The sequence below is a fragment of the Equus przewalskii genome, chromosome 3 (assembly GCF_037783145.1).
Source record: "Equus przewalskii isolate Varuska chromosome 3, EquPr2, whole genome shotgun sequence".
NCBI lineage: Eukaryota > Metazoa > Chordata > Mammalia > Perissodactyla > Equidae > Equus > Equus przewalskii.
In genome coordinates, this window is record NC_091833.1 from 85,699,682 (window position 1) to 85,726,814 (window position 27,133).

General features: G+C 38.7%; 1 protein-coding gene and 1 long non-coding RNA gene across 2 annotated transcripts in view; one reads left to right on the forward strand and one right to left on the reverse strand.

The window, feature by feature from the left end:
* SLC30A9 (solute carrier family 30 member 9) overlaps positions 1-7,815 on the reverse strand; it is a 102,218-nt gene extending 94,403 nt beyond the window's left edge. The window contains exon 1 of the mRNA XM_070615038.1: positions 7,517-7,815. Coding sequence (XP_070471139.1) covers positions 7,517-7,628 — 112 coding nt within the window. The 5' untranslated portion in view covers positions 7,629-7,815. The remainder of the gene's footprint in view (positions 1-7,516) is intronic.
* A 73-nt stretch (positions 7,816-7,888) lies between these two features.
* LOC139082596 (uncharacterized) lies at positions 7,889-12,556 on the forward strand. The gene is made up of 2 exons (XR_011538778.1): positions 7,889-11,100; positions 11,359-12,556. It is a non-coding gene; the product is annotated as an uncharacterized lncRNA (long non-coding RNA).
* The last annotated feature ends 14,577 nt before the right edge of the window (positions 12,557-27,133 follow it).

Consider the following 27,133-nt stretch of genomic DNA (forward strand, 5'->3'; position numbering starts at 1 on the left):
GCAGCAGCAGGAGCAGCAGAAGCTCTGACTGCCCATGGGTCCTGTCCCCATGCTACTCTATCTCTATTCTCTAAATAAAAGAGCACTACTGCCAGATCTTGAGAGTCTAAGAAATCTTTCTTTCGACTCCTCGGCTCACCGATCCCGCATCAATTCGGTGGTTACAAAATGGTGATATTTTATCACTTCTTTATTTATTAGTCAGGGTACTTCTACAAAGAGAAAATTCCCCTCATTAATGTGGTTATTCAGCAGTATAGTTCATACAGGAAAGTCAGGCTAAATGGTTCATTCTTTCCCTTTATTTACCACTTCCTCAAAATAATGAGTTCACTACCTACCATCCTGCAATAGTGACACATTAATTTGTATGTGTATATGTATCATTATGATTTCATAGATTTAAACATTATTTGATGTATTTCAATCCATTTTAGTCATTACCTTGATTAATGCTCAAATTGTCCCATTTCTCACCAGTATGGGTCTCTCCAAATTGACTCTTGTGTCCTTGCGACACTATTCTAGTTACCTTTGATAGCTTCCTAGCTAGCTGTTTCAAAAAGTCCTTTCTGTTTCAGGTATTAGCAACTTTAAAAGTACACATCTGGCATTAACACAAGATTGAAAATTGCACAGAATTTGCAGAATACACTACCACCTTTAACATTTTATATTCTAAAAATACATAGGACCACATTTGACTCAACAAAAAAACATAATATCTAACACATAGCAGTAAAAACACAACCATTTGTTAAATAAATTACTGAATTAATTAATTAATTCTAGGAGGCAGAAAGACAGTAAAAAAGTATTACCACTCTTAATAGCCTTTCTTCAAGGTAACTTCTAAAATAAGCTACACAGGGAAGATTAGTTTGGCGCTCGAAGTTCTATGGACCTGGACAAGGACGATCTCACTGCTGCATATGTATGGGCTGTTTCTTCATCTAGACCACAGAGCTACTAGTATCTTATCAGTCTAGGAACAACAATCACTCTTATCTGCTGTTATTTTACTGCTACTGCTTCTGCAGCTCCTAACGACCACTGCTACTGATCACTACTTGTCCTCTCTCTCCAATCTGGTCTGTCATCTACCATTTACTCTGGCTTTCAGAGGAAATTTGGCGGTCTTTTCAGACTCCAACAACAAACCACACAAGAAACTCTTTTCCTCCCATGCAAACAGACAATTCTGTCTACTGTGTATGTTGCTTCTGTACTAAAAACAAATGATTTCTTGCAGTTTGGAATATTTGCTTTCTGGCTAATTTCAGGACCAGAGTCAAATCTGTAGCCTAAGTCTTCCAGAGGTCAGTCTCTTTACTTAAGAGACTATTTCAGGAGTTTTTCCCAAAATTTCTAAAGCACCGATATATTAAAAACTAAATCTAAACTAAAATTTAAATTACATTATTAAATATATTAATAATAATTAATATTAATATATTATATATTAAAAACTAAATCTAAAACTAAAAACTAATTACATTTATTTTTAAAGAAGTTACTAAGTGTGAAATTAAAATACACAATAAGAAGCAGGGTAGCACCGCACAAGCTTGCTGGGCCCATAAAATACACAACATAAAATGGAAAAACTATTCTTCATGGTACTATTTATCACAGCAAAAAGAGAAAACCACTTAAATGTTCCTTAATAGAAGAATGATTAAGTTATGAAAGGTTCCTAGATTTTCTTTCTTTTTTTTTAAAGATTTATTCTTTTCCTTTTTCTCCCCAAAGCCCCCTGGGACATAGTTGCATATTCTTCATTGTGGGTTCTTCTAGTTGCGGCATGTGGGAGGCTGCCTCAGCATGGCTTGATGAGCAGTGCCATGTCTGCGCCCAGGATTCGAACCAATGAAACACTGGGCCGCCTGCAGCGGAGCACACAAGCTTAACCACTCGGCCACGGGGCCAGTCCCTTTACTTTTTTTTTTTTTTGAGGAAGATTAGCCTTGAGCTAACTGCTGCCAGTCTTCCTCTTTTTGCTGAGGAAGCCTGGCCCTGAGCTAACATCCGAGCCCATTTTCCTCTACTTTATATGTGGGACGCCTACGACAGCATGGTGTGCCAAGCAGTGCCATGTCCGCACCTGGGATCCAAACCAGCGAACCCCATGCTGCCGAGAAGCAGAACGTGCGAACTTAACCTCTGGGCCACCAGGCCGGCCCCCCTATATTTTCTTCACATATTCATTAAAGACTCTTAATAACATGGAAAAACACTCATGTTATAATGCTGCATTAAAAAAGGCAGGAGATAAAATAAAACACTATGATTTCAACCATTAAAAATGTGACTGGTTGGGGGCCAGCCCTCTGGCCTAGTGGTTAAGATCACACGCTGTGCTTCGGCGGCCCACGGTTTCGCGGTTCAGATCCTGGGCGCAGACATGGCACCGCTCATCAGGTCACGCTACCAGGCGGTGTCCTACAGAGCACAACCATAAGGACCTACAATTAGAATATAGAACTATGTACTGGGGGGCTTTGGAGAGAAGAAGAAGAAAGAAAGAAAATAAATAAAAAATTTGTTCACAACAGGTAGTTAAAAAAATGTGACTGGTGAAATATCTGGATTACACATACACTCAATACTTTCCCATATATTCAAAAAAATGTCTAAAATTTAAAAAAATGAAAAACATATCCACCGCTAAATGACTTTTAATATCATTACTGCTAATATTAATACACTATCTCTAGTTTACTTTTATGCTTTCAGCTAGCCAAAAATGCAGGAAAATCCCTTTTATGTCTAATCATCTAGCAAGCAAAAGTGTGACCTAGACCAGGTAGCTCAACCTAGAGGACTACTGCTGATGTGAATTTTCTCCAGAATAGAGTAAGCAACAGGGAATCCATTTTCGTGAGTATGAATATGAGATGCTGGCAACTTTCCGCACTGCCTCTTGGCATACATCTCTACTACCTTGCTTAATTCTTGTTAATAATTGCTTAGAAAAAGTAAAAACAATAACAGTATCTAATACATTAAGGATTTACCAAGTGCCCTTGTCCTAAATGCTTTACCTATAGTATCACATTTTATAATTTATATCCCAAAACATATTTCAAAGCCATCTACTTCTCTCCTTTTCCATTCCTAACTACCATGCCCAACCACAATCTTGTTCGCCTATATAACTTTAATAGCCCCCCAATCATCTCCTTATTCACTCTCTCCCCTTTCTGATCCATCCTCCACACAGTGGTCAGAGTGATATTTTAAAAACATTGCCTTTCTTTTTTTAACCTATGGCCTAAAAGGCTCTGATATCTCTCCAACCTCATTTCACACCACTCCACCTTACCCAAGCCACAGCAGGTTTCTTCCTGCTGAAACTAGTCTGGTTACTGGAGTTCCTATTTGTTCTGCCTGGATTGCTCTTTGCCCCAGATCTTCACCTGGCCTGCTCATTTTCATTCTTCATGCCTTGGCTCAGTCACCACCTCGTCAGAAAAGCTGGAGTCCCAGGCCAGAATATCTAATGAAATGGTCCCTGCTGGCTACTTTCTAGCCCATCACCTGCTTATTTCTTTTATAGCACTTAGATATGTTTTCTCATTCTTAGCATCTGCCCAGTACGGGTGGAAACTGTGCCTGTCTCGTTCAGCACTACACCACCAGCAACTACAAGGCCTGGCAGCTCCTTGCTGAATGATCCTCACTCGCAACAACCCCATGAGGCACATACTATGGTTAGCTTGATTTTACAGTTGAAAATTCTATCATTAACTTGAACTACCCCTGCCAAAATGGTCTTTTATAACTATCAATGTTCCTATTAGTCATTTAAGGTGGTAGAGGGGAGGGAGCTGGACACAAAAGTTAAATTCCCACTCTACTTTTCTTATGATAATAAACACTAGCAGATTAGAGATAGGAATAAAATACAAAGCTTTAATTTCTATATTATTTTAAAACTACACTTTTATTAATCTTAGATTTAAGGAAAAGCATGTATCTGTTAATTTGGTATGCAGTACTTAAAGGAGCATCCTCATCTCAAATTTTTGTCAGATGAGACAAGGCATAAGTACATGAAAAAATAACTGCTCTATGCAAAGCCAAAGGTACTTTAAAAACAAAAAGGAATATATTTACTATAGAAACTAAGTAACATTTTTATTATTTAAAAGTGTATGTTTGGGGCCGGCCCAGTGGCACAGCAGTTAAGGTTGCACGTTCTGCTTCTCGGGAGTCCGGGATTCACCAGTTCGGATCCTGGGCGTGGACACGGCACCGCTTGGCAAAAGCCATGCTGTGGTAGGGGTCCCACATATAAAGCAGAGGAAGATGGGCATGGATGTTAGCTCAGGGCCAGCCTTCCTCAGCAAAAACAGGTGGATTGGTAGTAATTAGCTCAAGGCTAATCTTCCTCAAAAAAAAAAAAAAAAAGAAAGTATACGTTTATTGTAGGTCATCTGAAAAACACAAAGTTAAAATTTTTCTGGGGCCGGCCCCGTGGCCAAGTGGTTAAGTTCACGTGTTCCGTTGCGGCAGCCCAGGGTTTTGCTGGTTCCGATCCCGGGTGCAGACAGGGCACAGCTCATCAAGCCATGCTGAGGCGGCATCCCACATGCCACAACTAGAAGGACCCACAACTAAAAATACACAATTATGTTCCAGAGGGCTTTGGGGAGAAAAAGGAAAAATAAAATCTTAAAAAAAAAATTTTCTAAAGAAACTCACTGTTAATATCACAGTATATATAATGAACTTACTGTATTTTTTCTAGTTTTATCTAATTGTTCAGCAAGAGCATTGTCCCATGTCACTAAATATTCTTCTAAATTATGATATTTTTAGAATTTGTTGCATATATCATCAGCCCATAATAAATGTATCATATTTCAGTTTCCAACTCTTCATAACTAGTAATGTTACCAACTTATTACCATGAATAATGAACTTGTGCACACATTTTAACACATATCTAATTATTTCTTTAAAGTAAATCCCTTTGAGTAGAACTGTCGGGTTAGAAGGCATAAGCCTTTAAAGTTCTTTTTGTACAAAGAATAACTGACCTCTAAAACAACTGCCCTAATCAGTAGTAAGAGAAGTTCCTGCTTTCCTGGACTCGAAATATGAGGTATCATTATGAGAAACTTAGCCAATATGAGACAGGCAAGTAGTAAAACCTTTAAACTTCTATTTCTATGCTTATTAGTTAGTATGGAACATTTTTGCATTTTTATTGGCCACTTGAACTCCTTTATGAACTCCTTATTCATCTCCTTTGTCTATTCTTCTACTGGAATGTGCAGTGGTTTGTAAAAATTCTCTATAAATTAGGGATACTAACTCTACACAGCAGTCACTGTTTATTGAGCATTTGAATTGTGGCTGGTCTGAATTAAGATGTGTTCAAAATGTAAAATACACACTAGACTTCAAAGATTTAGTAGAAAAAGATAACGTAAAATGTCTCCATAATTTTTATATTGCTTATATACTGAAACATTTTGAATATACCAGATAAATTACTAAAATTAGTTTCATCTGTTGTTATTTTTTTACTATGGCTATCAGACAACTCAAAATAACATGCGTGGCTCACATGGTATTTCTTTTGAACGGTGCTGCTCTAGACTACTGTTTTCCTTTTCACCTCCAAATGTTTTCAGTGCTGGTTTGCCATAACAGGCATTTTTTATTCCTAAGTATGCAAATAAAGCAATTGTATCTCTCTCTCCTTATTCTTTGTAAGTTTTTCCCAGCCACACAGGAATTTTCAAAGCATAAACTAAACTTCACTTCTTGATAAGAAAAACATCTGTTTTTAGAATTTCTTCCCAAAATATTTCGAGTATTCTTTTCTTCTTACATGCAACCAACTTAAATAGTCCTCTTTTTTTAAATGATTTTTAAAGTTTCCCATAATTATGATTGGTCTTTTTAAAACTGTTTCAGTATTACGGAAACTAAATTTTCACAAACAAGGTTACTTTTAAAACCTACTAAGTGTTTTTAAGTGTGAAAACATATTTTAATTTTTTGGTACTAAACATTCCGAAGAACTTTGCAAAGTCATTCTGACTGGTGAAATAGGTAATTATTATCTGTGGTTCACAGATGGTTGAACAAAGAGCATATAATTTTCGACATGATGACAGCTACAGAGAATAGAGATTACAAATTAGACTATTACAAATCCTTTTACCAACAACCAACACTTAAAGGGCAGTTTAAATTCAACAGCCACTACATCTAATTTAAGTGTAAAATGCTGAAATTGCTTGGTCAATAGAAGCAATTATGCCAGAAAATTTACTTGGGGATCTTGTAGTACAGTGTAACTAGATAATTCATTTTGTTCATAAGAGAACCAACTATATTGCCAATATAAGCAAACTCAACAATTATACTTTTCTATCACCATCAAAAAGCCCCAAGAACAGTGCTGATAAAATTAACCCTTCTGAAATTTTAAGACCCAGTATTTACATTTACTGCAAATAAAAGATACGGATATACTCTAATTTATTTGCACAGCATGGGCGTTACTATAGCTTATATTACTAACAAACTTGAATGACCGGACTACAACTTGCAACTTCCGCGAAGTCACAAACGTGCTACAAGTTTTTTCAAACATAAATTTTGGGGAAACGTTTCTACAAATACTCTTTGCATCCCCAAGAATCTGGGGGATTAGATTAGGGGCAGATTTGGTTCTGTCTTCTCCCTCATTGTTCCTATCAGTTCTCCGGTGTCAAGGTACAGCGTGCCAAGGTATGACAAAAACAGAGGTAAGCCTGATTAAAAACTTAAGAGTACAACGTTATTTTGGAAACTCTCAGACAACGTAAATTTCAGTCAGAAAAGAATGTTGAAGGAGAGAAATAAAAATTCTCATCAACCACCTTTTTCTAGGTTACAGCCTCCAGTAGACACTTTTTCAGCAAAAAGACTCTTCAACAGAACTGATCAGTTCTTTTGTTTTTCCGTCCCAAATCGGGCTCATTCAATAACTGTGAGTTGGTCAGACCTTCACACTCATGAATGAGTCATATGCTGAGTAGCATCCCTCGTCTCCTTTTGGGAAATTTAAAAAAACAAGTTGGGGGTACGAAAAAATAAGCAAGGCAAGAAAATCTACTCAGCCCAAAGTGCTCACTGAAGGTGAGTCAGTGAGCTCAAAAGACCCAGGAACTTTGGGGAGTCCGCATTTCTCACTGCCTAGGGGGTTTACCGAGGGACACTGCGGTGCGCACGTAATTTTTTATTTGGGACAATGTGGTCGGCTTCAAGGATGCGACCCGAGCGGAGAGCTGCCCATAAGTTCCCGCGGGGGCGAAACCAGGGTTAGAGAGGCCTGCCGGGAGGCCCCGCGCGCTGGGCAGGCTGAACTGCAAAGGCGAGACCCGAAAGAAAGGTTCTGGGGCTGCGGAAAAGCAAGCCGGCGTCCCGTCTGGGACGCGGCGCCGAGCGCCGAACCCGACCCCGTCCTCCAGGCCGGCTTCCGCAGAGTCAGTGACCGGGGCGGGACACTCACCCTGGCGCTCGCTGGAGCCGCGGGCCGCCGCCCTGCAGTGCAGACGGAGCCGGCACAGGGAGGACCAGCTACATCTGTGGGCCGCAGCGGCGGCGGCCAAGCCCGGTAACATTCTGGCGGGGCAAAGGCCCCCACTGGGACACCGCCTCCTGCCTCCGCGCCGCCACCAGCACCAACTGACTCCATAGGCCACACACCAGCTAAGACGGACGCCGGCGCCGCCGTGGGCGGCCTCAGCCACCCGGAAATGGCCACGTCATTTAGCGTCGCCGGCCATCTAGGCAGCGGAAGTGACGTATGTGCGGAGCGAGAATCGCGAGGCCTTGCCTGCGCCGACCCGTCTGGGCCGCGTGAGGAGGGCGTGGCTGCAGAGGAAGTTTGGTCTCCGCCCCGTCTTTTTTCGCACCTGTGTTTGGATATCGCTGCTTAAATTGTTTGCGTTTTAGCAGCTGGAGAAGCCTTGAGAGAAGTGACGGCTTTTGGGACCTCTGCTTGATTTTTATCTTCGGGGCTGCAAACCTGCGCCACGGTGTTGGAAATGAGAGGAAAGGTGGGAAGAAAGGACTGCAGCCTTCTGAGCCTCTCTCCAGAGCCTTCCTAGATAAGCCCAAGCGGCGGCTAAGTGTTCTCAGTACCCTCTGATCCTTTACCACGGTACATCGTCCCTTGTAACACCGTTTTGTACCCAGTACACGAAGGCAAGTACCCACTTCGGAATCAGTTACTTGCCCTACTAATCTCTGAACCTCAGATTCTCGAATGTAATATAATAAAATAAGACTTGTATATATTCAAGGTTTGTCTGGGTAAACGGAGATGTGCAGATACCGGTACAGGCGTTAGTCTGGTCCTAGAGAGAGAGAGACCGGAACAGTATTCACCACGGCGTTAACTGTATTTATCTGTGATATCTTCGTTCAGGTCTGACTTCAACTTGAGAGGTCTGCCTTGACCACCCTAGCCATAGTAGGCCTGCTTATTGTCTACCCCGTTGTCCTATATACTTTTCTTCAAAACATTTGTCACTGTTTGAAATTATCTATGTATTTATTTTTTTTATTTTCTGTTTCTCAGAATAGAAAATAAGCGTCATGCTGCTGGAATCTTGTGTTTTGTACATTGGTGCTTCCAAGGGACTAAAACAATGCCTGGCACAAATAAATTAATTGAATGGAATGCATGATAGTTTGTTTTAAAATTAATCTGAGTCGCTTTATGTTACTACAAAATAACTATTTCAAGGGGAAATAAATTAGCATGTTACTAATTTTGAGAGAATCAATAGTCTTTTATGCTGATTGAGATAAGTATAACCAGATTAGTGAGGTCATAGTGATTAAATTATCACAAGAATGGTAAGCAAATTTAATTCCTATGAAAAACATAGTTTAAAACATTAAGTGGTCAAACATTAAAAAATGCTGTTACATAAATATTCATAACCTCAAGATTACTCAAAAATCTGAATATTACTGGAAAGTTCTTATCCCTTCCCTGTAAATAGATTTTACAGATTGTAAAGAGATTGCAAACAGAAATTCAACTTTATAATATAAAATACATAAAGTCTTAACCCTAATTTTATGGTAGCTATATGTAAATATCCATTAACCTTTGCTATAATGCTAACCTAAAAGCTTCGTATTCTTAAACTAGCCCCTGGTTTCAGATATCGTATTAATCAAAATTGATCAAAGCTTCTTAGAGTTTATTTTTATTATGTATAATAGGATTTTAATTTTCTTTTTGTTTATATGTATTTTCTAATCATTCTTAGAGGACTATTCATTCCTTTTGTGATAAGAAACATTTTTTTAAATACTTTTTTGGAGGGTTATTAAAATAATTTTAATAACACAGCTGGGTGATGTATAGAATGTAATGCTGGTGCATAGTACATTTTGACTATATGTTTTTTCCTACCCTCCTTTCCCCTGATATAGCTGGGGTATAACTTGACTTAGACACTGTGTTAATTTTGATAAACCTCCAGAAGCCTTGACTGGCCCAATGAGTTTGAAGAACAGTGGCTCACGCTGTGTTATCTTGTTTAACTCTCACAATGCTGCATCACATAATAAGGCCTCTGTGGACTTGGATTAAAGTACTTCTGCAGTCTTGGTGTTTACACCTCTATTGTCATGATATACTTGTCCTATTGGATAGTCCTCAAAATTTTCCCAAGTGCTGAAAATTAAGGCAATGTCAGTTTTAGAGTTCCTTAGGGGAATTTCCTTTGACCCTAAATTCTTTGAGAAATTCCATCCTTACAAAGAGACTTGACTTTAATGTGCCACTTGTGACACATTCAGCAACTGCCTATGTGTACTACACAGGTAAGATTCCAGCACCATGGAGCTTATTTTCTATTGGAGGAGACAGAAAATTTAGAAATAAACACATAGATAATTTCAAATAGTTATATTATTAATAGTAATATTGATCATTTACTAATTGCCATACTCTCTGTGCGTTATCTCATTCATAACACCTAAGCAAGTTATAGGTGAGGAAACTAAGTCACAAACATCTTGCTCTTCACCACCACACGTTACTTTATAAGTCAGTGGGTTTGTCTTTTGGAAGACAATATGAGGTCTTTCAAAAGACTTAATGACAACGTGGTCTTTCATTGTTTTCTGAAATGTCAGTCAAGAGAGAGCATTTCTCCAGGTTTTTTTACACCATTTTATGTGTGATCAACATGATATTAAATTGTTTGAGTTTCACGAAGATTTGTCATATAAATAGATGCCTAAATATAGGTAACTATTAAGTCAGACAGATGGAAATAGAAGTAGAAAAGGGGTGAGGTGTCATTTGATTATTACTGTACACCACAACTCCTGCAAGATTTTCTGTCAATTCTGAAGAAGTTCCAACATCTTTCAGAAATTTCCTTCTCTAATTGAGCTGACTGTCCCTTAATTTCATCTTCTCTATAGCTTTGGGAAAATAATGATTTTCATCATAGGACAAACTTGGCTGTTTATCTGGGAAACTGACTTTGATAATCCATTACAAGATAAAATGAGTGGTTTACAAGATAAAGAGAGTGGTTGTATCATGAGGCTTACCAAAAACACAAATTTAATTTTGAACACAGATATATTTGTTGGCGTAATGTTTTTGCCTGAAACAGGGAGAAGGGAGATTGCCCACCTGAGCACTTCAAAAAGAAAATGGCTTACGTGTGGATAAAAGGGAGACTATCTGGCCACACCCAAGGGTGTCATTCCCTGCTGTCTAACCACAGTTAGGAGCAACGTGGGTCTGCACAAACACATTTTGTGTGTAGGCAAACTTCTCTTACATAAGCAAAGGAAGCAAAACTCAGAGTTGATAGGGTTTCTGACCAGGTTGCTAATCCTGATCTCCATTATTCAGAGAAGTCGTGGGATTTTCCCAAGATCACTCAGCAGGGATGGGCTAGAACATAAAAGCAGACTCAAGTCCTCTGACCCCAAATCTGTGTATGTGCTTGAGTGAGCATGGGGCTGGGCGAGGGGCGTGGCGGGGGCGGGGGGGGGGTGGTTGCTCTGATAGGTTTTCTCTCCATGTTATTCTGTGAAGTTACTTGTGAGGTTTTTTTTTTTTTTTTTTTTTTTTTATTTTTTTAAAGATTTTATTTTTCCCTTTTTCTCCCCAAAGTCCCCCGGTACATAGTTCTGTATTCTCCGTTGTGGGTTCTTCTAGTTGTGGCATGTGGGACGCTGCCTCAGCGTGGTCTGATGAGCAGTGCCATGTCCGCGCCCAGGATTCGAACTGACGAAACACTGGGCCGCCTGCAGCGGAGCGCGCGAACTTAACCACTCGGCCACGGGGCCAGCCCCACTTGTGAGGTTTTTTAAATCACAATTATTACGTGAAATAACCATATAGTACTCCACTACCAGTAAACAGGTTCACTCTGCTGCTTCCATCCAGGAATAAAAAGGAGTATGATTTCTCCAATGATGACCATATTTCTGGGTCCTAGCTCTCTTATTCAACTCTTCTTAGCTTCTCCAATAATACCTCCTTCTCAGAAAGTTGGGAAAAAAACTTATATACATATCTTCTACCATGCACCCCCCCCTCCCTTTCCTCAGAGATTAGTGAACAAGATTGGGATTACAGGTATTACAGATAGGAAAATCAAGTTACTAAATACTCCTGGGGGCAGAAGAGACTGAACTGCTTGATAACCTTCATCCTTGAGGAAATAAGGTGGGGACTGAGAGCATATAGATTTGGTACTTTGGGGGAGGGCAGCATTTGTGAAGAGTCAGTTTCTTCCCCAGAGTCACAGGTGGGGACACCAAGAAAAATTCTCATTAAGTTTTTCAAAATTTAACTTTTTATTGAAGTATACTACACAGAAGAAGGCACAAATCTTAATGGGTACAGCTGTAAGAATTTTAACTAGTGAACAAAACTGTAACCAGTGTATAGCATTGCCAGCTACCCAGAAGCCTCCCTTCCAGTCACTACCCTCCTACCCCTCAAGTGTACCACTAATTGTTGCTTCCAACAACATAGATTAATTTTGCCCGTGTGGGGACTTTATATGGATGAATTGTACACTTTGTGCTCTTTCAGAGTACATGTGAATGAGTCTGGCTTCTTTTTCTCAACATTATGTTACAATAAGGAATAAGGTAATTGAAGAATTTCACATTTGTCTTCATACTTAAACAGAAGTACATAAGGGATTTTCCAAACCCCTTTCCAAAGAATTGGGGTAAATGGAGAAATTTAATAAATAGAAAAGAACTAAACAAGCAAAAGGAAATAAGCAGCAAAAATGTTTTTAAAAGGCTAAAAGTATTTTAGAAAGTGTCAAAAGAATAATTACTAAACCTATATGGCTGTGACAAATGAATTGTAATCAGAGGCCAGAGTACAAAAAAATATTCATTAACTTGCACTGTAGCACCTGCTACATGTTATTTCAGCAACTGAACTGTACAGTAATGACACTGAATTCTAAACTTAAATATCTAATAATTTAGCAAAGTCATTCCTGTTCCACACTTGCAAAAAAAAAAAAAAAAGAAAGGTTATAGAAAAAGTGGCTAAATAGTATCAAGACTAGTCATAGAATCTAATATATCATTTAAACTGGCCAGCAGGCTGCTCCCTGACCTAGCTGTTGAATATAGCAGTTTTTCTGGTAACAGGTGAAAAGCTCTGAGACACCCCAATATTTTACACCCTTGCTGCTTTAAGTTCTGATAATGGGCTCACACTCATTCCTTTTCCAGGAGTAAAGCATCAGGTTGTTTACTCATTCCACCCCCCAGCCAAGGAGTACGTCTTCATGATGGAAACCATACTCCAGGCAATGGGTTTGGGCTGTTATTTACCAGATGTCAAGTCAGAAAATATGCAACTGATAAAGCTTAAAAATAAGGTCATGAATGAAGAAAAATAAATTTGAAAGCAAACAGATTGTTTAACAGTTGCTATCAGAAACAAATTCTGGATTAAACATAAAATTTTTAACAAAATTCAGGCCTCCTGACTTGGAATTTTTTTAAAAAATGATAGAATTCAGTGCCAGTGAAGGACATGTATCATATTTTCTGTCTGCCCAGCATATTTTGAACATACTTCCAATATCTGGTGAATTTTCCACCTTGTAGGTCCACCTCCCCAAGGTAGAAGGTTGGAACTTGCTTTCCCAGGCTCCTTTGCAGCTAGGGCCCACAGATATGACAAAGGCTGCAACCAACCATCAGAAATCCATGAGAGGCTTCAATTTGAAAGAAAGTAATGGGAAAAACAGAGCATCTCATGGAATATATTTTCATGAGGGGAGAGGTGTGAAGCAAAGATACATCCAGTTTTAAGAGGTGGTAGGGAGAAAAGTGCTGGAGAGTGTCCCAGCAATAGTGGTGGCTGTCTCCAATGGAAACTGCAATAAGAAGCTGCTTCATTCCTGGTTGTACTTTCCAAGCCTGATTGTCCACTCCTTCCAGATTTTCTTAGCTACACAATATTCTTTTAAAAAGGATCCTTGGAGCCGGCCCAGTGGCGCAGTGGTCAAGTACGCACATTCCGCATTGGTGGCCCAGGGTTCACCGGTTCAGATCCCAGGTGCGGCCATGGCACCGGTCATCAAGCCATGCTGTGGCAGGCATCCCACATATAAAAGTAGAGGAAGATGGGCACAGATGTTAGCTCAGGGCCAGTCTTCCTCAGCAAAAAGAGGAGGATCGGCAGATGTTGGCTCAGGGCTGATCTTCCTCAAAATAATTAATTAATTAAAAAGAAAAAAGGAACCTTTTCTGTTTCACTAACTAGGGTGGATTTTGTTTCAAGGATTCAGTGTGTATTTTTGGAGTGCCTACTATGTTCTAGGAACCTGCTTTTAGCAATGAAAAAACAGAAACAGATTCTTGTCCCAGTCAAGCTTACACTCTGGTAGGGGAGACAAATAATAAACAAAATAAATAAATATAATGCTATGTGCTATATGATAGCATTATAAGACAATAAGTACTATAGAGAAAAATAAAGGAGGAAAGGAGAAGAAAGGCCAGTGCAGAGATGGCATGTAGTGTATTTAAACAGGTGGTCAGGAAAGGTTTCACCAAGGTGGCATTTGAATAAAGATCTGAAGAGGGTAAAGGAATGAGTCAAATGGGTATCCAGGACAACATTCTAGGTAGAAGGGACACAGGGAGTACTTGTGTGCTTGGAGCAGGAGTGTGTTTGGCACATTCAAGGAAGAGCAAGGAAGCCAGTGTGGCCAGAACACAGTAAGCAAAGAGAAAAGTAGTAGGAGATGAGCACTAAGAGGAAAGTGGTGAAGTAGGCGCTGGTAGGTCACTGCAGTGACTGCTAGAGTGGAAGCCACTGAGGGTTTTGTACAGAGGAGACGTGTTTGGATATATGATTTAACAGGGTCATTGTGATTGCTGCATTGAAAACAGAAATGGGAAGGGGGCTGGCAAAAGCAGAAGAAAGAGAAAAGTGAGGAAGCTGTTGTAAGGGGTGAGAGATGAAGGTGGTTTGGTCCATGGTGGCAGCTGAGGCTAGTGAAGAGAAATAGTCTGGTTCTGGATATATCTTGAAGGTATAACTAATATGATTTATTGATGGATTGGTTTGGGGATATTCCAATGACTTAACACTTCTTGACAATAAGGATTAGCATATATGAGTTAATATGCTTTCTAAGAATCAAAAGGTAGAAATATATGCCCTCTCAACATTATTAGTAATAATTATTAGTAATAATCTTTTTACATTGATATAGAGCTTTAACATTAATACTATCTGATACATATAATGATGTATATTATCATTACTATGCTGTCATTTTAAAAATATTTATTTTCAGTGCTTACAATGTGCAAGACATGGTAATTTGACAACATCACCAAAAATTTAACTAGAGTTTACAAAGCACTTTAACATCCATTAGTAAACTTACACCCATTTTAAGAGATAGCTATTATCTTTTTTTTTTTTCGTTGGGAAAGATTCACCCTGAGCTAATGTCTATTGCCAGTCTTCCTCTCTCTTTTTTTTCTCCCCAAAGCCCCAGTACATAGTTGTATAGTCTAGTTGTAGGTCCTTCTAGTTCTTCTATGTGAGCCGCCACCACAGCATGGCTACTGACAGACGGATGGTGTGATTCTGCAATGGGGAAACAAACCCGGCCACAGAAGTGGAGCTTGCTGAACTTTAACCACAAGGCCATCAGGGCTGGCTCTTATGTATTTTAAATATAAGGAAACTGAGACCTAGAAATGTAAATGACTGGCCTCAGGTCACCTACTAGTAAGTGGCAAAGCCAGCCTTGAACATGGCCAGATCCTTTAACTCACAGATGAAAGTGCTATATCACAGCTATACTCTAAAGTGGCATTCCACCATCTCCTAAGTTTCAGTTTTATTTCTTAGTTATAAAATACTTTGTGCATTTGTATTTTGAACACTAAGCCCATAGACTATGGACAGAATTGTGCCCCTGCCACCAAATTGTTATGTTGAAGTCCTAACCCCCAGTGTGACTATATTTGGAGATAGGGCCTTTAGGAGGTAATCTAGGTTAAATGAGGTCATAAGGATATGGCCCTTAGTCAATAGGACTGATGGCCTTATAAGAGGAGGAGGAGAGTGGCATCTTTCTCTCTCTCTCTCTCTCCACGTACACATGCCAAGGAAAGGCTAGCTGAACATGGAGTGAGATGGTGGCTACCTACAAGCCAAGAAAAGAGGCCTCAGAATGAAATCTACCTTGCTGGCACCTTGACCTTGGACTCCCCAGACTCCAAAACTGTGAGAAAATAAATTTCTGATGTTTGTCACTCAGCCTATGATATTGTATGGCAGCCCAAGCAGACTGATACACCCTATTATGGAAGAGAAAGGTGGTTTAATCTATAACAAAAGTCTTAATGTTGGCCAATTCAGTGTACACATAAAATCCCAAAGAATGTTCAATCACAACTTCATTTTCAAGCCATGTAATGCAAACCCCACAAAGTCCACAAGTCCACAAGCCAGTCACGGTTTGTTTTTGTTTTTTCTTTTTCTTCCCAAAGCTCCCCAGCACATAGTTATATATTCTAGTTGTAGGTTCCTCTGGTTGTGCTGTGGGACGCCACTTCAGCATGGCTTGATGAGCGGTGCTAAGTCCACACCCAGAATCTGAACTGGTGAAGCCCTGGGCTGCTGGAGCAGAGCACACAAACAACCACTGGGCCAGCCCCTAGAGTCACTGTTTTAATCTATTCAACTTGCTGCTAAGCTCCCTTCACAGCCATGGAGTCTTAGTCCTAGACTCTTGGGGAGAAACATGTAGTAACACCAAGGTCTCTGACAATCTCCTTCATACCTTCAATATCTGCATTGTCCAATACATTAGCGACTAGTCATATGTGGAGACTGAGCATTTGATATGTAGCTAGTCTGAATTGAGATGTGTTATAAGAACAAAATACATACCGGATTTTGAAGACTTAATATGAAAAAAAGAATGTAAAATATATTATTAGAGACTGTTGAAATGATATTTTTGATATAGTGGGTTAAATAAAATATATTACAAAAATTAGTTTCACCTGTTTCTTTTTACTGTTTTTAATGTGCTACTGGAAAATTTAAAATGACTCATATGTGGCTCACATTTGTGCCTTGCATTGTATTTCTGTCGGACAGCGTGGCTCTATACACACACAGTCTCTTAGTCCTTCTAATATACTCATTCTTTGCTTAAAGTCTTCTTGGGTCTTGCCTCCAAAGGATGTTGTCAATCTTTCTCTGCTCCAACTGGTTCTGCTTTTGGTAGTGGGCAGGTTTCAGAACTTGAGTATGCACGAGGCAGTGGGGAGAAGTCCTCATGGGGGTCTGACCCCCAGATAAAGTATCTCTTGCAATTAAACCTTTCCTCACTGCACTGATACTTTTTCTCGTTCACTACTTTAGGTAACATCATTTTAAAAACACCCTTCTATTAATGTAGCCTTTAGAATTTAACATTCTAGAAAATAGAAGGGAGTGGCAGGGAAGAAAATCTCATCCCACCATACATGCACTAATGATTTTGATCCTATATCATTCTATTTTTCAAAAGAGAAAACGTATGAAGAGTGGTTAAATGCATTACCCAAGGTCACAGATCTGTATGAAGTACTTACTACTGAAACCTGGGTTCTGACCGTTATTCTGTGCTCTTATCATTATATCACAGTATCACATAATCTCCAAAATTTAAACTTTTTTTGACAATTGAAAATTTTACAGTACCTGGGTAGGGGAGAAAATGGGAAGTGGTCATGGTTACAAACATCAATTATTACTAAACATACCTGGAAAATAATTGTAGTTATTTTCTGACCGGGATATAGATAAGTGGCAAATTACATTAACAACTACTCAATTTATTCAATAAAGCTCTCCACAGACTTGTTCTAAATTACAGATGATGACAGCCAAAATGTTTTGAGCCCTTATATGTGAAGCACTACGCTAAACACTCTGTGCTTGAGCTCATTTTATCATCTCACAATGTATGGGGTATTATCCCCATTTTACAGGAGAAACGGAGATCACATTGCTAAGACCTGACTGGAACCAGATCTGTCAGGCTTCAGAGCCCTAGATCTTGGCCATGCTCTACTGTCTTCCAATGATAATGGTCTTACCTCCACAACTTCCTAGGTGTCTCACTTGGGATAAGAATCAAGTCACTCCCAATTTCTGGCAGATTCCCTAAAGAAGATAGGATTGTAATTCTGGGCCTCATTTTCTGCACATTAAGATAAATTTAGTTTCGAGCATTTCTTAGACTATTTTTTGCATCCTTCTTATGCTTTCATTTGGGATAATTCAGAAAGAGCATACTTTGGAAAGGACTTTTAATCATTTACTCATTTTGAAGATGTCCTTCTGGAGAGAGCTCTTACAGAGGTTGATCTGATTTTGCCAAGTAATAGCACTTTTGCTTTCTGTCCCTTGCATAAGCCTTTATGCCCCTGGAATTGTGAGAGTAAAAACAATCTGTCAACACAAGACTTTGCATTTTAATGAGGGAAAAAGAAAAAAAAATTCTTAACAGGTCCAAAGTTTCTTTTTTGCCCAGAAAGATATTGACTTAAAACTTGGTAACATAAGTTTTAACCAACACTGATTCATCAAGTAGGATCTTGAGGGAAGTTCTTTAAATTCCAAGAGTCCCAGAATCTCCTAAGGTAAAATGAGAAACATAATATTATATACAAGTAGCTATTTTTTTGTACAAACCTTTACAGTGTACAAATATGTCCCCCTCAAACAATCCTCAAAATAATTCTCTACTGGCCACATTCTACGAATGAGGAAATTGAGGCCCAGGGAAACTGAGAGAATGTCTAAAGATTGGAACCACCATTTATGGACTTTCTGACGTTACTCCTGATGTGAATATGTGTTTGTAACTCCTTGATCATATTTTAACATATGAGCTAGTATGTTGGTTGAATCCATCACCAGAAGGAAAACTGGAGACATCCTGAATAAAAAGGGAGCCCAGAGAATGTGGCAAAACATTTATTTACTTTTCCCATGGAGTATTTTATCAGATCATATCACAGAGTCCACCTCAGAAAGACCGTAGTCCCATTTCTTTCTTGGCTCCTTACCTCTCCACTGTCTCCACCCCTCTACCCATGCCTTCTCCCAGATCTTTTCCTGCCTCCTGCCTCCTGTTAGGTTCCCATTTCTACCTTGGACTGGCAATAAAGGATCATTCAGGTTTCATCTATCTTGGGAGGAGGCTTTGGGTCCTTCAGATTCTTCAGAATGAAACCCTACCAAACAAAACGTTCTCTTGTTAATGCTGACCAGCTTTCAAATCTCAAAGCCTAACTTTGGACTGATTTGTTTCTAGTAGTATGGCTGACTAGACACCCCAAATAATCTTTCAGCTAAAATCAACCTAAAAAAATCATGTTAAATAGGAAAAAAATACACCCTCCACACACACACACCTTAAAAGCAACCCCAAGATGGCAAAATGTAAAGAATTTTCAGAATGAGTGAATACACACAGGTAATCTATTCTAGCTCCTCATAAACTTGAGGTAAGGAGTGGGAGCCAGTACTGGACACTGAAGGCAGCAAGTAAAGAAGCAGGCCCACCCAATGTGGGGAATCTAATAGATGTTTGCATAACAAACCACTTCATTTAAAGTCTAAAGAGACACTAGGAAAGTTGCCTTTTTCTACCTTGGTGCCAGCGGAAGGGAAGAAAAATGTCCCCTAAGAATTCATAACCACAGGCCACTATTCATAACATTTGTACCCCGAATTTACACTTCCTATATAGGAAAAAAGAAATCTAGAGCTAAGAATTTAAAGTGGTCCCAGTTTGGTAGTGCCCCGAAGCATCTGGCAGAAGCAAATTTAAATTCTTTTAATTCAAAACTTTGTTAAGTAAGCATGTTCAAATTTCTAAAGTTTAATGGGAAAAAACAGTAGGAAGTATATAAATTCCAAAACGGTAGAGGGAGTAAAATGGGATGGGAAAAAATCCAGAAAAACAAAAACAAAAACAAACCACCAAGCAAGAAAGGAGGTAAAAAGGAACAGGAAAAGCAGGACAAACAGCACAAAAGAAGACACTACAAATAACCCAAATATATCTGTACTAACAGTAAGTATAAGTGGATGAAACTATCCAGTTAAAAAACAAAGTTATCAAACTACTAAAAAAAATTTAGCTATAACGTTATTGTCAGTCAGGGTTCAATCAGGGAAGCAGAGCCATTGTGTTATGGGATAAGGGATTTATATTGAAAGTAGACTTTATACAATTGTGGGAGGAGAGGAACATCTGGAATGGGGAGATGCTAGTGCTCCTAAGCACTGCTGTTGAGTGTTGAAGATTGTAGGGAAAAAGTGAGAAACCAGGCTCATCCCATCCAGTTGCGAAGTGGGAACACAACAGGAATTTGTGGAGAGTTCTATGGGAAGCTATTGCCGCTGTGCAGCTCCCACCTCTGTGGGTCCACAGCCAGGTATCTGGGGGCTGACCAGGCAGCATCAGGAGGAAGAGCTGAACGAAGCACAAAGAGCAAGAACACGCTGGACCCTGCTGGGCACCTCTTGCAGTTATTCATCACCCGGTCTTCAAACCTTCAAAGTAAAGGCCAGTCCTCCACTCCTGCCTGTCAATTCTCACACAGATTTGTCTTCGGGCCAACTCGAACCCAGAAAAGGAAATTCTGGGAAAATGTAGTTCTCAGTTTGACCAAGCTGACAATATAACAAACCAGAACAGCTGTTTATAAGAGACACACCTAAAGCATAAAGGACAAGAATGGGAAAAGATACATCAGGCAAAAACAAAGCAAAAGAATAATATACGTGTACCTATATTCAATATAGGTACCTATATTCAAATCAAACAAAATAGACTTTAATGAAAAATTATTTTCTAGAGTTAGAAGGTCATTATATAATGACAAAGTGTTCAACTGAAAGATAAAATTCTAAACTTGCATACACCTAATAATATAGCCTTAAAATACATAAGGCAAAAATTGAGAGGATTACAAGGAGAAATTGACAAATCTATTATCCCAGTGAGAGACTATGACATACCCTTCTGAGATTTAATAGTAGAAGCAGATGAGAAATAAAGAATATACAAGATTGGAACAACACTAATAACAAGTGTAAAGGAAAAATAGTGCTGTGAGAGAGAAGCAGGGGAGGTATGCTTTAGATTGAAGGTTGAGGTTTTGCCAGGTAAATGCAACAGGACAAGTTTTGAGGACACTGCCAAAAGAAAGGCTCAAGAGATGTCCTGAGGTACTTAGAGAAAAAAGGAAATAAAGACAGGACAAAGGTGAGGAAGAGGGAAAAAGTAGGACTCTCTTGGAATGATGGGTTCCCCCACAGGCCTTCCAAGCATGCTGGGGGGCCGCTTTTCAGCTAAGCTGAGCTCTAGACCTTAGGGAGTTCCTTCTCCTGTATTTGTCTTTCTGTACCTCAGAGAAGAGGGGAATGGTGCCTGGGAGCCATTCAGCTAAGCATTAGGTGACAGGGGCCTGAGGATCTCCCCCTACTTGAGAGGAGCCCATTCTCCTTTCTCTTCCCTCCTCTGGTCAAAATTGAGAATTGTTGGCAAGAGAGTATGAATAAAATTGAAGCACCGCAGGGCTCAAACTTAGGTATTTTCTCTCCGAAAAGGCATCTGGGTCAGGGACAAGGCCTGTGATAAGGATGGAGCACAGGGGAAAGAAATGGGGAAAAATCTTTACACCTGTATTAGTCAGCAAAGGAATGAGTTCTTGGAGTTAATTAAATGTCCAGCCCAATTTACCAGGACAGGAAGTCAAAGAGGGTCTGGGACAGAGCTCTTCACTATTAAACAGTGTGCACCGGCCCAAGGCAGGACCTCAAGCTGGTGGCTCATAGCTAAATTAGGTCCACAGTGTGAGACTGGCAGTGTTTAAAATTTTTTAAATTTGAACTTGAATGCCTTTAGGGGAACCATGTACTTTCCTGCTCAGTTCAGACTTCCCATTGCTCCTGACAGTCCTGTCCCTAGACAATTCATCTATTCTTGTTAGGGCCCCTAAATACTTTGGTGGGTGTGGCATTATCCTTTTAGTTTATTTTCTTTGAGTAATAGTAAATATCTAGTTGAAAACTTGGCCGTCTATTTCTTTTTAAGAGCCTTGATCAACATTCAATAGCAACAATAAAAAAAACAGAAACAAACAAAAAATCCTGAAAAGATTCTATGTGACTTTGCACATGATTTATAGACAGATTTACTGAGTAATTACAACCCAAATTTGTTTTGTATTTTTCAAAGGGCTTTTTGTATATTCCATTTAATAGTGAGAATAAAATGTGAAAATACAGGGGATGGGCTAAATAGTCTATAAAAAAAGATTATACAAAAGTGACACTAAGGTAATTAACCAAAGGTCTACTGATGTCTGTGAGTGATAATGTATAGTTTCAAGGAAAAAAATTGAATATTTGGTGTACATGGTTATGTAATATTTTTTTTTCTGGGCATGGTAGTTAGGAGATCCATTTATAAAAGAACCATTATTGATAACCAAAAAAATGTTCATTAACAGGAGAAGAATATCTCCTTTTATCCTTGCTCAAAACTTTGAAGACGTGTGTGTCTGAGATGACCTTCTGAGGCTGGGCAAACAGTAAATGTATAGAGGCATCTCCTAAGTATGGACTCATTTATTTTACAAATTTTTTTTTTTTTTTGAGGAAGACTAGCCCTGAGCTAACTGCTGCCAATCCTCCTCTTTTTGCTGAGGAAGACTGGCCCTGAGCTAACATCCGTGCCCATCTTCCTCTATTTCATACGTGGGACGCCTACCACAGCATGGCCTGCCAAGCAGTGCCATGTCCTCACCCAGGATCCGAACCGGTGAACCCTGGGCCACCAAAGTGGAAAGTGCGAACTTAACCACTCTGCCACCAGGCCGGCCCTTATTTTTATTTTTTATTTGAGTTCATAATAGTTTACACATTGTGAAACTTCAGTTGTACATTATTTCTTGTCTGTCACCACATAACTGCTCCCCTTCACCCCCGGTGCCCAGCCCCCACCCCCTTCCCCTGGTAACCACTGAACTGTTTTCTTTGTTCATGTGTTTGTTTATATTCCACATATGAGTGAAATAATCTGGTGTGATTCTTTCTCAGTCTGGCTTATTTCCTTTAGCATAATCCCCTCCAGGTCCATCCATGTTGTTGCAAATGGGATGATTGTCTTTTTATATGGCTGAGTAGTATTCCATTGTAGATAGACACATCTTTCTTATCCAGTCATCGGTCAATGAGCACTTGGATTGTTTGCATGTCTTGGCTTTTGTGAACAGTGCTGCAATGAACATAGGGGAACATGTGTTACTTTAGATTGTTGATTTCAAGTTGTTTGGGCAGATACCCAGTAGTGGGATACCAGGGTCATATGGTAGCTCTATTTTTAGTTTTTTGAGCAATCTCCATACTGTTTTCCATAGCGGCTGCACCAGTTTGCATTCCCACCAGCAGTGTATGAGGGTTCCCTTCTCTCCACACCCTCTCCAACATTTGTTATTTTTAGTGATTATAGCCATTCTAACAGGCATAAGGTGGTATCTTAGTATAGTTTTGATTTGCATTTCCCTGATGATTAGTGATGTTGAACATCTTTTCATGTGTTTATTGGCCATCTGTATATCTTCTTTGGAAAAATGTCTGTTCATATCCTCTGCCCATTTTTTGATCAGGCTGTTTGTTTTTTTGTTGTTCAGTTGTGTGAGTTCCTTATATATTATGGAGATTAACCCCTTGTTGGATATATGATTTACAAATATTTTCTCCCAATTGGTAGGTTGTCTTATTGTTTTGGTCCTAGTTTCTTTTGCTTTGCAGAAGCTCTTTAGTCTGATGAACTCCCACTTGTTTATTTTTTCTTTTGTTTCCCTTGTCTGAGAAGACATGGTATTCGAAAATATCCTTTTAAGTTCGACGTCAAAGAGTGTACTACCTATATTATCTTCCAGGAGTTTTATGGTTTCAGGACTTATCTTCAAGTCTTTGATCCATTTTGAGTTTATTTTTGTGTATGGCATGCGATAATGGTCTATTTTCATTCTTTTGCATGTGGCTGTCCACTTTTCCCAACACCATTTATTGAAGAAGCTATCTTTTCTCCATTGTATGTTCTTGGTACCTTTGTCAAAGATTAGCTGTCTGTATACGTGTGGTTTTATTTCTGGGCTTTCAATTCTGTTCCACTGATCTGGTGTCTGTTTTTGTACCAGTACCATGCTGTTTTGATCACTATGGCTTTTTTAGCACATTTTGAAGTCAGGGATTGTGATGCCTCCAGCTTTGTTCTTTTTTCTCAGGATTGCTTTAAAAAAGAACTAATCATATGAGTACCCAAATTATGATGGCATCTCAAAGAACATCCATGGGTTGCTATTTCCTCTGACTGTCACTTAGACTATAAAAATGTACATTGAGAGAACATGGTCTGAATGAGGGTTGTACTCTAATGATTTCCTTCACAAATGATCAGTCAGGAATTCTCTGCTGACTTGTCTGTGGAATTTTGGTTTCTCAGTCTTAAAACAGAGACAAAAGAATCTACTTGTCTCGTGAATATAATGAAAAAATTCATCAGCTCATTTAGGCATCTTGAAAGCTAAAAGTAATTATTAACCAATGATAATGGTCTAAAAACACCTTATAACATTAAAAGGTTGAAAAAGTAAGAAGCCCTTTACAACCTTGATTAGGAGTTTAATGTAAAAACCAAGTGGAAATAAAATCAAGAGTCAAGTTATGTTTCTCCCCACCATGGTTTTTCACTACATGCAAAATGAGAGCCACTAGAATTATTTTTCAGAAAACTTGCCACCAGGGGGCAGTTTGCTTGTAATTAAAATAAGATTCTAATGTTTTAAAATGTGAGAATCTGATAACTACCAGTGTATAGAAAATAAACTTAGAATGAGTTTATAAACCTACTTCAAGGTTATTTGTATTTTAATGTCAAAGCATTAAAAGATATTGTTATTGAGCATATTAGTATTATATAATTATGTATAGTTAATTATAGCTGCCACAAAACCATTTTATAGCAAGTATAATGAACATAAAAACCCAAAGAGAGTTGTAATAAGCCCTATAGGTCCTTTGACTTTACCACAATATTAAAAGTCAAAGAAAAATAATCCTCCGGTAGGTTCTAATTATTCAGGTAAATGTTTAATTACTCACTTTGAAAAAATACTGTATTCCCAGCAATATATCCATGTAACTAAAACTATAAAAGAGCTCAAATTAAAATATTTTTCTAAAAACTGTTCCGATATTTTTGTAGTAAATGTTCTTCTGCTTTTACTTTGAAATTGAGGATTGTCCTCAGGAAAGAGAAATATAAAGTTCGTATAAAAAAAATTCAAAATAAGCCCCATAGTACAATAAGCCTGAAAAGGAAGTTTAGCCTTTTAGATAAAGGGGTAAAAGGGTAATTTCTAAACACTTCAAAAGATGAACTATATGCTTTGGACCATGATTTCAGATCAGAGAAACCTGTGTATACAACTGTATTTTTGTGAGTTAATGGTGAAAAAAAGATATCCATTTCATTCTAGATCACTGCAGGTTTCATTTCTGTCTTGAGGGTTTTTGGTTTGTTACATCAACGAAATGGCCTATTACTCTTGAACTCTAGGTAATGTTTGTAGAGCTCCAAATTTAAATAATTTAATGAAAAAATACTACAAATTACCAGGTGTTTTTTTTTAAAGGATATAAATTTAAAAATAAAATTGAGAATAAAGTGCCCTAAATCGCAATTTATTTGGAAATATTTACACTTTTCTTTTTTTGGAGGAAGATTAGCCCTGAGCTAACATCTGCCACCAATCCTCCTCTTTTTGTTGAGGAAGGCTGGCCCTGAGCTAACATCCGTGCCCATCTTCCTCTACTTTATATGTGAGACACCTGCCACAGCATGGCTTGCCAAGCGGTGCCAAGTCCGCACCTGGTACCTGAACTAGCGAACCCCAGGCAGCCTAAACGGAACGTGTGAACTTAACCGCTGCGCCACCGGGCTGGCCCCGGAAATATTTACACTTTTAAAGGCAATTTAATGAGAACGATTCTAATACTAAATCCCTCTTAATTTAATGGCATAGCCCCAAATTGCTTACCTCCTTTTTGGTTAACAGCATTCCCTTCCTTTGAAGAACTGATTTGCCTCCACTGTTTCTGGTAAGACTGCAAAAGTCCCATGCTCCTATGTTTTCAAGGAAAAACCACTGGATACACTATCTCCTTTAGGAGGAAGAGAGCAGAGTGGGAAGGCAGTATCTCCATTCCTATCACTTTGCCAAGAGCGTGGTAGTCTCTGTGTCTTTCTTTGTGGGCAATATAGGCAGAGAAGTCGTCCTTTTACTGAAAAATACTAGGATTTTTCCCTCCCTTCATATTATGCTTATTGTTATAAAATCATGTAAGTTTTTTTCGTATCAAGTCATTCTTCTTAGTCAATCACTTCTACTTATCCAGTCTAAAAGACCTATGTTATTTATTTTTAAATTTTGATATTAAAAAGAATCTTTACCTTTTCGAGATATATAATGAAAACTTACTACGTGATATAAAATAATAGAAGATGCAGGGTTGGTCATAGTGGAGGATTGTGAGGCCTGGGTGGTGATAACACAGAGGTTCATTATACCATCCTATTTTAATGTATGTTCAAAACTCACCATAATAAAATACATTTAAAAAATAATTTTGTTGACAAATCACCTGGTTCAGACTGATAACTCTCAAGGATCTCAATTGGCCACTTCTTTGAGGAGTCTCTCCATTCAATCAGCCTTGAGGAATGAGATGACCTTTCCCTTCCTAAAGCACAGAATTATTTTACAAACAGCACCATATATCCCCATGTGCTAAAGCAAAGAGCATTAGGAATCAACAATGTGTATGTCCCTATAACCTGACACCATTAAATATTTAGGAAATCAATATTCCTAATACTCTTTTTATTTATGGGGCTACCATACACTTTTCCCCTGGTGGGGAAACTCATTTACTAATTCAATATTTATTCAACTATCTTTTATACAACTGATTTCCATTATGCCCCTTTTATCATAATCTCTAAGTGGACAAGTATTTCTTTAACTTGCTTGTACAGTGTTTTGCTTTGTACAAGTTGTTAAAATTGCCACAGAAAATATCTGCCAGTTAACTCTAAAAACCTAGAAGGGAATACATTCCTCTATGTCATCCTGTGTTGATTTATGACTTCAGATATGTTGTATATTGTGAGTCATTTTAGGGTTATAAATAACTTATCCACTAGGCTGTAAATTTCACTAAACAAAAAAGTACAGAAACAAGCAAACAGCTGAGAGACCCACTATAATTTTTCTTTTTTCTTCCCATTTCACCTTAGGGCACATTTTTCCCCCCAATTTCATATTAGACCACAAAATTACACCATTCCTATTATTTGTAAAGAGCTGAGATCAAAAGAAGTGTTCAAATTCATCTGATTCTAACAGTAAGGCAATGAAGCACAATGGAAAGGTAAATTCTAACTGTAAATGCTTTTTTGCAACATAATATTTTCAAATCTGC